The following is an 11,648-nucleotide window of genomic DNA, read 5'->3' on the forward strand; positions in this document are numbered from 1 at the left end:
GCAAACATGAGGAGGTGCCTATGTGTTTCTTTTTAAAGCAACTCAAAGCCTGTGGAAGTACTTGTCGTCACTCCATAGGACATGCACTAGCACCGGCATGGCTCTCTCAATGCAGAGTACGTGCGCACCGGGCCGGGCAGGCTGGGCAGGAAGAGCTGTGTGTATACAGCAGCCCAGCATTGTTCTGCAGCTATTTGAGATCTCCCCATGAACAAAGGAAAGGGGCGAGAGTAGGACTGGAATCCAGCCCTGCTGTGACGGCAGTTGATGAAGAAAAGCCCCTTCCTCCTGCAGAACAGGCTTGAAACTGAAAGCAGGACACAATGCTCCAGCCCTGGGACCTTGTCCTCTTTCAGAGACCTTCAGTGACGCTTGGCAAAGGCGTGTGTCCCCCGCCTGCTGGGCCTGTCTGCTCTTCCCTTCATCTCCCATCCCCTTCATCTCCCTTCCCCTTGCGAGGCCAGTTGCCTGGAGCAGGAGTGGTTCTGACTGCCAGCTGGAATAGCGGGCAGGGTTGGATGGGAGCACAGGGAGGCGGTGCTAAGGTGGCATGTTCCACTGCGGTGAAGGGCCCAGGTGGAAGCAGCGCTTCAGGATGAGGCAGGAGAGGACATGGCCTTACCTGGTGGTGAGGAGGATCCTTCATGATGTGCCTGGAATGAGGTGAACTGGACAGCAGTGAAGTGAAGAAAGCCATGGCAGAGGCTTACTTGTCTGCCCTGTGTCCGGGATGTGACAGAGGCATCTGCAGGGACAAGGGGAGGCTAAGTGCAAAACTCCTGGCAGATTGCGTGTCCCTTTCTAACCTCTCAGAATGCGAGGGGAGGAATCTGTCAGCCTACAGCATGGTAAATCTGGTACCCTGGCTTTAAAAAGCTGCTTTTTCACATGAAATAGGGATCGCAGCCTTGTAAATGACTTTGTCGCACTTCAACAAAAATAGAAATCTTTTCTTATTGTTAAGCAAACTGCAACTCCCAGTGAACTTGTTGGGAGCTCTTACGTGTCACTCACAGCTAGGAATGAGGGAGACCCTCTATAGCAGCTGCCCCTTCCTTGCTGGATGCACAGCACAGTGCTGGCCCTGCCCAGGAGCAGTCAGTGGGCAGGAGATGAAGGAAAGAAAGGAGGGAAGCTGCCCCTGTGGTAGAGAAGAGAGGCTTCAGAGAAGGAGAACGGTTGCTTCTTTTCCGAGTGAGGAGATGCGCATTGCTTCGTTATTTGTGTGGGAGGAACTATGTTAGTAGCAAGCAAATTTAGAGCTAAGGAGATAGTACCATTAATGAGGTCACCTGCTGCAAAAATTAGACAGTACTGGTGTTTCAGAGCGGATGAGTGTATGTGAGGATAGGATCCCAAAATAGAACTGAAGTTGCCAGTGTCCATAAAAGCTCTCTGAAATTTTCCCCCTTGCTGCCAAATCTTGTAACTAAGTTCCTTACAGAACCTCCCTGCTGGGCACAAAGAACTGCCCCAGTGCTCACATCTCCTGGACCCTGAGCAGCTGGGAGCCTGGTGCCTGCTGCTACACACTGGGACAGGAACTCCTGTGCTGTTTCTGTACAGCCTGCAGTTTTTTGATGCCAGCTGCCGTGCTCCTTTGCTTCTCCTGAGTCACATGAGGTCCACTTGTCCAGCATCGCCCTATGGCAGCAGTGACCCGTTGCTCACAGGGCATCAGCTCAGTGACGTAGTTGGGCAGCCAGTGCAGGGCGGGCTGATGGCCTGCTCTGTTGAGAAGAGCAAGCAATGGTTTGTTTTTAAAATGTTTTCTCATTAACCTAACTTTATACAGAATTAATTCCAAGCACTTTCTGACGGCACGCATGGTATCTGCTTGGAGGAGGACTTTCAGAAAAGAATTAATAATATGTTGTTTTTCCTACTTGGTCCCATGGGTCTCTTCTCTGTCTCTGCGTGGCTGCACATAACACATAACACCCATAGCACCTAACGTGGAGAGAATGCATTCATTGCCCAGTGAAAAGATCATGAAAAAGATCAGGTTTATATGTTCTAAATGCCTCTTTTTAAACATCTTTCTTACACTTGCATAGACTGTTTGTATCATGTCTGGAAGTTTATTATCAGAGTCCAGATATTAATCATTTAATCTTAAAACACGAATTTAATATTTTTAACAGTTTTAATGCATTTAAGCAGTTTTAATAAGTGGAGGAACACCCTTTCTGTAACTGGCACTGTCCTCACTTAGGGCCAATTTACTTTAATGAAAATCTGAGCTTGGGCTTTGTTTGTCTTTAAAAAAGCAAACTAACCAAAACTACTCTTTTATTGGTTTCCTAGGAAAGAGTTGAGTAATGCTTCCTTCCCCGTTCCCAGCTTCCTATTAAAGCCTTTAAACAGCCAGCCCATTTCATCTCTGTACTGTTAGCTGCGGCCATTGCAAATCTCAGTATTAGCGTTGACCATATCTCCTTCCCTCAGCGTTTTAGTACTTGATAAGTATTTGTTTTCACTTTATATTCAGTGGTTTTGTTCTTTTTTTAAAATGGTGAATGAACCTTTGCAGCAGCTATGATTCACCTCTTCTAGAAATGTAAAGATTAAGATTTTGAGATGCTTTTCTAGGAGACCTGGTAGCACTGTAGCAGGAACCATTTCAGGGAAGTGCACTGGCCTGCACTGAGCAGGATGTCAAACCAAATAACTGTAAGGTCTCTTCTGATCTTGGCATGGATGACTCTGTACTTTCTAGGATCTTCCATAGACCCTTGCATGATGGTTGATTAAATCGCATCAGGTATTTCGTGTTGCTAGCAAACCTGACAGAACACAAAGAGTAATCTGTCTGTTCCCACCTCACTACTGCTAGAGCCTGCTTCCCTCCTGGTGTTGTAAGCAGAGATACAAACAGTGCCGCGGCAGCACTGGGGTCAGGTGGAAGCATAGATGGGATAATCTCAGAAGAAGACCACTTTAATTCAGTTGTTTCCATATGCTGGAAGGCATTGAAAGGTTTGTTGTTATTGCAAACAACTTTCTAATATAGGAGGTGTCCTGTTGTATTAATTGATTAACTCAGACCTTTATTACTTCCTGTGGTTCTGCAGCTGAATGGTGTTCTGTGTGTTAGAATCAGAACATTTTGTTCAGATGGAAAGTCTTAATCTAACCGAATTAATGTGAACAAGATATCCCAGCTTAGTTTTCAGCTCTTATAGGATAAAGTTAATATATGTAAAAGAAAACCACTGTGGATCTAGACTGAATAATTTTCACTTGAATTATATGAAGTTTTCACAAACTGCTGTTCAAATAGGTTGTTTATAGTGAAAAAAAAAAAAAGGAGCCCATTGTCACTGTTTATGGAGCTCGGGGTTGGGGGAAGAGGGAGAAATTCTTGAGTTCTATCTACATACTTGTCCTATTTATGTCAAAATTGATTTTTCATTCCAGTTGTATGCTGGTGGCAGCTAATAGTGTAATAGCAGTTATACTGTTGGACACCACAGGTACAAGAATAGCAGAACAAGGTTAAAGTAGAAGATTATTTATAAGAAAAGGTACCAGTTTTGTTCAGCAGTAATATACAAAATAGTTTAGTCTGTTCAGAACACATGGGGAAACTGTTCTGTTCATTTAAGTCTGTGTTCTGAATTTCTAATCTGCGATGAAATGTGTGATGTCTTTAATATTTCAGTAATGGGCAGTTGGAGATTATCCCTCTTTTATTTCTAAGCAAAAGTTAAATTTCTTTTGGAGGTGTTTTAGATTTAAATGTTGGTTCCATCATAGCAAGAGCTGTGCTGGTCCTTTGCCATTGATGTGTCTTGTATCATTTCATCCAAAGCCCATCAAAGGGATTTGTCCCCTCAGAAAGATGAACAAGAATGAACACGCAAAATGACATGTTTAATTTCAGCTTACCATGCTTTTTACAGGATATACTTTAGAAAGTAACCCTCTACCTGTTCTCCTTACTCACTGCATTTTAGCTTTAGAGTCCTATTAAACTTGCTCATACCAGTAATCCCCTTGAAGTTTATAGATTTTGATGTAATGGAGTGCAGAAACAAGTTCAGCATAATCATTTCTGGCTTTCTGGTGCCCATTGAGGGAGCTATACATGTTTGCAGAGAACTTAACTGTGTGCATTTGTTTCTCTTTCTAACAGCTTTGCATTGCTAACAACATGCCAGAAGAGCATCGGTACCTTCACTGTTCCTTTGCTCGTGCTAATGACTGACCTAAATGCTCTCATTAAAATCATAAAGCCTTTTGGTTGCAAATAGATTACAGAAACCCCATTGGCATAACTCAACATTTGACCTTTTAATGGAATTACCCATTAGGGAAAGAAAGTGCATCTGTGGAAACTGCCTATGACACTGTGTTTCTTTTTCAGGGTTTATGACAGGCCTCAACTAGCATGGTCTTCCCAGCCCAAGAGTGAAAAAGATCTGGCCTACTGGAGAAGGAGAGGGCAGGACTTCAGCGTGCTGCTGGGCTACTCCCAGAAAGGCGTTACAGAAATGCAAGGTCTGGCCACGGCCCATGGGGCACCCAGGCACCCCAAGGATGCCCAGCTGAAAGTGGGGCTGAGCACAGAGTACGTCAGGAGAAGCGGCTTACCTGAGAGCTGTGAGGGGCCTGGGGACTGCCAATGGCAGAACATGAGAACAGAAAGCTGGAACCAGCCAAAAAAGGTAGGACGGCAAATGTCAGATGGTGACAGAGAGAAACTGCTCCAAGAGCTGTATTCACTGACTCTGGGAGATGATGTCCTAGTCTCCCACAACAAAGGGAAGTCGCAGTCCCTGCCAAGAGTCCTCATGCAGGAGAGCATGAGGTGTGTGGAAATGCCCTCTCTGACCAACAGCAACAACTCTCTCAGTGTAAGCAAAGCCCCCTCCTATCCCTCACACAGGCTGACTGTGGAATCAGCCAAGCACCATGAAACAGGAGGCCATTTTCTTCCCCTGGTGAAGCCCAAGTATGGGAGACCTGTAAAGCCTCCATCCTATGAACTGCAGCGACAGGGCAGGACACCTGCCGAAAGTGTTGGTTTTCAGGACCACTACCAGAAGGATGAACCCATTTCCTATTTAGCTAAAGCAAGTGAGCCGAGGCAAGATGCTTGTGTTCAAGACCCTGCTTTGGAGCCCCCAGTCTACGTACCTCCTCCTTCATACAAATCCCCGCCTCACCATGCCACAAGCCCACATCCCCTCAGTGAAGTGCCTAACAATGCCACGTATGCCAGCAGTGATCAGCAGGACGCTGCGGAGCGGGCCGTTACCTGCCAACGACCAGCTGTGAACAGTGTTGAAATAGGGGCTGCACCTTGCAAAGACAACCATCTTCCTCCAGGGAAACAAAGCCATTCGAGGCGCCCTGCTGACTACCTGCGTTCTGTTCAGTATATTCCCTTTGATGATCCTCGGATACGGCATATTAAAATTGCACCACCCGAAGGTCTGCAGGACAACATTAAATACATTGAAAATGCCCATAGTCCCAGTTCTGGTACTTCGCAAGAGAAAGATCTTGAAGTACAGTACAACAGTGCCTTTCTGGATGCATCACACTTATCCGGTTCTGTCAAGGGAGAAAGAACTTCTGACAGCTCCACCCACAGCAGCAGATGGTTGGCACCATCCGTCCGAGATCAGGAAAATTGTGCCTTGCTGGACCAAAGAGACAGTTATAGCACAGCTAATCACAGCCCCTGTAGTGAAGCCAGCACAGAGTACACAAAAGGCAAACTTCTTGTGAGAAACTCACATATGGACAGCACCTGTGAGACCATTACAAAAGTGAAAAAGTTTGAACCTGGAACTGGGATGCAGAGCAAAAAGAGTTCAAAGAAAAAAATGAATGAAACTATATTTTGTTTGGTCTCTATCCCAGTTAAATCAGAATCAAATCTGCCAGATACAGATAGGAACAACAACATAACCCAGAGCCCTGATAAGAACGGGTTTGATAACAATGGGGCTTTGCAAGAACAAAGTCTCTTAAGCATGTCTTCAACTGACTTGGAGTTACAAGCTCTTACAGGAAGCATGACCAATAAAAATGAGTTACAAAAACAAGAGCTGTGGAGACCAGAAGAGTTCAAACAAATGAATGACCTCAGATTTATTCAGTCTGCAAAACACAGAGAGCTCAAATACTCTGGCTCCTGGCCAGGTGATCAGTACAAAGACCAGCAAACACAGACCAGTTTCTCTGAAGAACATAAAAACCCACAGATTTTCCATGGTACAAAGCCTGGGCAACCCAGCGGTAACAATTCACTGTCTCCAAAGCAACTAGGATGTACGGCATCCGCAGCTGGGTTGAAACAGACAGGGTCACCTTCTGACGACAGAGGCTGCAGACAGGGTGCTTACGGCATGAAGGGGCAGATGCACCTCAGCCAGTCCAGCAACAGCGCATTTTCAAGAACCGCCACCTCTGTCCCACAGGCCTCCTCACCAAAGGGCCACCAGAGCCAGCCCCTGCCTGCCCAGGAGCGGGAAGCTGGCCTTCTTCCCAGGGCTGATGTAGTTAAGGGAGAAGCAGGAGCTCCTTGCAACAGTAAAGAGCTGTTTGGGCAGTTCCTTCTAAAGCCTGTCAGTCGCCGGCCCTGGGATGCAATAAGTGAGCTAGAAAGTTTTAACAAGGAGCTGCAAGGGCAGGAAGAGAGCACGAGCAGTGAGGAAGATTTGGAAAGTGCAGGAGCTTCTCCACAGCCACATGCCGTTCCACAGAGAAGGTCACCTAGAAGTGGGCACCAAGAACCAAAACGTGGTGGGAAGCTGGAAACGGTTGTGCCAGAGGTGCCTGTTTTTAAGTCAGGGAGAGTTAAAAGTAAGTCTGAAAGTTGGAGCACAGGGACAGAGCATGGTGATGAGATGGGCTGCGTTGGCTCTCAATGCTCTTTGCAGCCCAGAGGGAGCAATGAAGAAGTCAGACCAGCAGATGGAAGTCTGATAACAGAAATGAGGATGGGGGAAGCCAAGAATAGAGCAAACAGCCAGCCAGTTCGTGCAGGACCTATCAAGAGATTCTTGTCCAGTAGCCCAAGCAGCTCCTACCACGGTAATCCTTTCAATAATCCTGTCTTACAGGAGATGAGCGAAGACCAAAATTACCTGGACTTTGTTAAACTGAGCAAAGGTGCAGCTCCGCAGAGTGATACAAAATTTGAGAGAGGCTCAGTAGCATGCTTGTCCTTAACTAAGAGGAACCAAGGGTGCTCTGAGCCGGATTTGAGGGCAGTAGGACTTGATACAGCCCCAGGACCTGGTGCTAACAATTCTGATCACTCTTCAAATGCAAATTCAGTGGAAATCCCTGTGAATGAATCCTTGCAGGCAAGAGCTGCAAGAATTTTAGGCATAGAAATAGCAGTGGAATCTCTCCTTCCAGATGACCACGTTGAGCCCCAGCCAGGCACAAGGCCTGCAAGCGATGCCCACGACTTTGGGTCATCAGCAGAGAGTGCTGTAAGTAGCAAAGAAGGAAAAAAAGACAGTTCTTATGAAGGCAGGCGTAAGTGTGGCTGGACAGAGAGTGCTCTCTTTGTTGGAGAGAGGGACCGATCATTATACCCTGATGAATTCCAGACCACTCACCAGGAAGGCAGAACTAAAATGTTGGTGAAGGAACAAGCATTTGAACAACCTGTGAGTCCCAGCCACGGTGGAGACCAGAACTTGGTGTCTAAACCAACTGTGTGTCAGCACTCAGAAAAGAGAGTGAGGAGCACCTCAAAAGTGATAGAGACACTACAAGGCAAGCTCACGTCTCCACCAAGCCGGACTGCCATGGATCGCTTAGTGAGAATGAAAGAAGTTGACTCTGTGTCCCGGATGAGACGTCTGAGCATTAAAAGTGCAGACTCAGGAGAGGAGGTGGACGAGGAGAAGCTGTCGAAGGTACATGAGGAGAGAGGAAGCAAACTGGCAACTTCAGGGGCTGTCTCCAAGCGCGTTATCTCTCTCCGTGAAAATGGATGTTTAGGTGGAATGGACAAGAAGAAAATTGACAGAGATTTTTCCTTAGGTAAGATCCTACTTTGGAAGATCCAAGGGGGTACTGTTTTCTTATGTAACAGACACAATCACTTTGCTTATGCCCACGTAGTTCTGCTCAAATAGTAACAGGCTGTAGGTGGTACTGCCCCCATATGGATGCCACCCCCTTTACTCTTCTTATGGAAGAGGTAACACGAGTGATCCTATTTTAGGAAAACTTACTGTAAAACTAACTTGTGATACTGAAACTCATTCACAGAGACTGGAGCAGTCCCTGAGGTCTGCTGTCTGTCTAATTGTTTCGGGGAACTGCCAGCTTCAAATAGCTCAGTTCAAAGATAGTTACTCTTGTGCCAGTGTTTGGGAACACGTGGTGATTTAATCACAGCCTCTCCTCAAATCCCTGATTTTCCATCTCCAATACTTAAGTAGACGCATACTGTATCAGAGTTCAGAAAGAACTAAAAATAAAAATCTGATGTTCTTCTGTGAAGCCTCTGGGAAATGGCTCCATTAAGGGGCCTGGAAAATTCTCTCTCTCATGAATATTTTCCAGATCACATGTTGAGCACAACTGTTATCCCCAGGTCAAATGGAAAGTTGACTTTTTCAGTGAATGCCTTTTTTTTTTTTTTCCTGGTGTTTGTGTTCCTCACCTCTCGAAAGCACATAAACTTGGATAGACCGCGTGCATCCCCGAAGTAACGTGAGCTGCTCTCTCTCCACACCAGTTTTCATATGGCATTGTACTGAGCAATTGAAAATCAGTCGTTGCCATAGATCTGCGTAAAGAGATGAATATCCCAGGCCACCTGCCTAGTTCATTAAATTAATTGGAGTGAGCCAATGCATAGTGTGAAAGTTGTTAAATTAATATTAATCTTCTCTCTTTTTCTATCCTCCTTGTAACATCCGCCACTCTATCTTGAAACTCACACAGGTTATTCATTAAACTCCATCAATGTGAATCTATTTACAGTTTTTCAGTACAAAGGGACTGAAACTAAACTGAGCATACTTTAAAGGGAATGTATGTATTTATTTCTGAAGGTAAATGTTTATGCGAGTTCTAAGCATTGACTCTTCCAGTCTTGCAGTCTTTTCCTTTGCATCTTTTTTTATATCCCACAGCTCTGCATCTCTTCCTGCTCTGAACCGTATTTCTCTAGAGCAGGTTTTCTAAACAGGCTAATTCAGATTCCATGTATCCATCAGATCTAGTGTGCCCCACATGGATCTCATATGCTTTCCTGCCTCGGGGCTTCTGCTGGAGTGAAGAAAATAACCGTTGTGGTGACATGACTTCATGGATCCATGAAAACAGATTGCGTGTATTTTATTGGAGCCTTGTACTCAGAATTATTCTGCAGCAAATTAGGTCTAGTTTTGGTCTTCTTACTGACAATACTAAGCTTGTAGTCTGAAGTGTGTGCCCATCACAGTAGTTTCTTTTAACATCTTCCCCCATGTCTGCATCATGGCCATCCTTTCCTGCTGCACACATCCAGCACTGCAGGGTAACACACATGGTAGAAACAATCCCCTCCACTGGCTTCCTCCCATCCAAAGAGACTGACTTGCTGGCAGCCACAAGATCTTCACCTTGCCTTAGTGAGGCAGGACAGAAGATTTATGCTTATAGAAGGGCCCGATGTTTGTCAACTTCATTAACTCTCACTCCATCTTCCAGACTATCTCACAGATACCAGTGAAAGCCAAAGTGAGAACTTGTCTTGAAAAAGCACTGGTGTGTGTTCCTTTCAGGGAGTAAATATTTCTGAAGTCCATTCTATTTGGAGTGAACTAGGGTGATGTTAGTCTTATAATTGCAGACTGGGCCTCTCTTAGAGACTTAGAGGCCTTAGAAGAAACAGGCTTTCACATGTATAATGTAGCTTGGCAGATGAACAGTCATCTCAGAGTAAGAGCTGATCTTACTATGCAAATAGTGCCATTTGAAGAACATCTCCAAATGTTCCCAAATGCGCTGGCTGTTTTTTTCTTCCTTGCTGTTTGAAGACTGCTTCCGTGAGGCTACTGATCTGGCCTTGTTTCTGTAGAGAGCATTGCAAATTAGCTTAACCAAATGCTGAAGAAATGTTTGTGCATCAATGCAGGAACTCCAGTATTTGCCCTTCTAGAGTTCTGACGTTGCCAGGAGTCTTCCTAGCAGCCTGGATCCTTGGGATCCTTGGTTTAGATGCTGAAGTTAGCTTTTAAGGAATAATCTGGGCTGTGCAGAAGTCTTGAGGCCTTAGTTTCTCAGCCCACTCCCCCAGACAGTGAGCTCCTTCGACTGGTGGTGAGTTCTCACATTGTGAATGAGTCCAAAAACTGGGCCAGGGAGGCCTTGGGAGAACTTAGTTTCTGAAATGTTAATCTGTTTTTATTCTTAGGTCAGCCTCATGCAGAGCAGTTCAAAACTGTTGTGTGTTTTTATATTGTAGATGGAGAAAACATTTGTAATTGCAACTGAAATAGTATCTTCTCACGTGTCCAATGCACTAAGCTTAGATGCAGCGCTGCCCTGGAGTGCACCAGCCCTCAAACACTGTGTTCCTTAATTAACGTGGTGTCTGTCCTCGAAGTTTGGAAATGCCAGCAGAGGCTGAATGGTGATAAGCAGTTCTGAAAACATAGGAGGTGCTGGCACAGAGTCCTTCCTTGGCTGGCCTATCAGTGTGAGCAGAGTGGAATTACAGATCCCACCCCAGCGCCCACTAGGGCCAAAGTTCTTTCTTAGCCAGTCTCTTGATATCCATGATGCTGCAGAGGGACACACATAGAAGTCAAAAAATTCCCTCTGAGGATTTTTATGCTTGTTTGAATGAAGACGTTCACTCATATCAATGTAAAACTCCTCAGGGAGAACATTTTACTCTCAAGTGTGATATTTATGGGTCCAACTATTTTCATGCTTAACTGTATAAAAGCAAGTGCTATGGGAGTATAGCCTGCGGGAGGGACTTTTAAGGTTAGCATTGATACCCAAGTTACACAGGCACAGCAGGTAGCATAGGCTGCAGTGCTGGGTTGTCCAGACCCCTGTGGGGATACAGATGCATCCCAAGGTGTTTGGGGTAAGGCAGGCATGTGCAGGGCAGGCAGATCTCAGAAGGCAAAGCCCTTTCATTGCAATCCTCTTCCAGAATCACAAGGATGTGGGATGAAAGAGAAGAGGCTTGTGTCTGTTCATTGCATGGCCAATCTCAGAAATGCAAAGTGAGGTCTATCCTGTGACCTAGCGAGGTAGGCTTAAAATAAAGAGCAATGTTAGTAAGATAGTCCTGTGCTGTTGTGAATGGCGTTCAGACCACGAGCTGCAGTTTTGCAGGCTGACGTGAGGCAGTTTGACTGCTGTGATGTGATACAGTGACGCTTTCATGAATTCATGGCACTTCATGAATCTCAAGCTGGAAAAGCACAATCAAACAAAAGGACGCTGAAAGCTGAACTGTATAGTGGAACCAGCCTTAATCACCCCCCTAGGAAGCATGCAGCATTTACCGAGTGTTCAGTGTAAGGGGGCAAATCTGGTGTCTTTCCATCTCAAAGCATCTGAACACTAGTAGCAATCACTGAGCAGTCGGTGAGCTTTCTCCTACCCACACAGGGTTTCCCAATTATATCTCCATGCATTTGATCTGAGTTGCTCCCGAG

At 45.5% G+C, this 11,648-nt stretch overlaps 1 protein-coding gene across 4 annotated transcripts in view; it reads left to right on the forward strand.

Annotated features, from left to right (window-relative positions):
* Positions 1–11,648, forward strand: part of JCAD (junctional cadherin 5 associated) — a 53,572-nt gene that overhangs the window by 39,843 nt on the left and 2,081 nt on the right. For 2 of the 4 annotated variants that reach the window (XM_085538792.1, XM_015853198.2), the window contains exon 3: positions 4,370–8,016. In XM_085538792.1, the coding sequence (XP_085394918.1) occupies positions 4,370–8,016 (3,647 nt within the window). Of the gene's footprint in view, positions 1–4,369; positions 8,867–11,648 lie in introns of those variants that run through there. The other 2 variants (XM_085538791.1, XM_085538790.1) reach the window with 1 other exon arrangement.

Source organism: Coturnix japonica, chromosome 2, assembly GCF_054131305.1.
Source record: "Coturnix japonica strain WE chromosome 2, WE-NBRP24, whole genome shotgun sequence".
Classification (NCBI taxonomy): domain Eukaryota; kingdom Metazoa; phylum Chordata; class Aves; order Galliformes; family Phasianidae; genus Coturnix; species Coturnix japonica.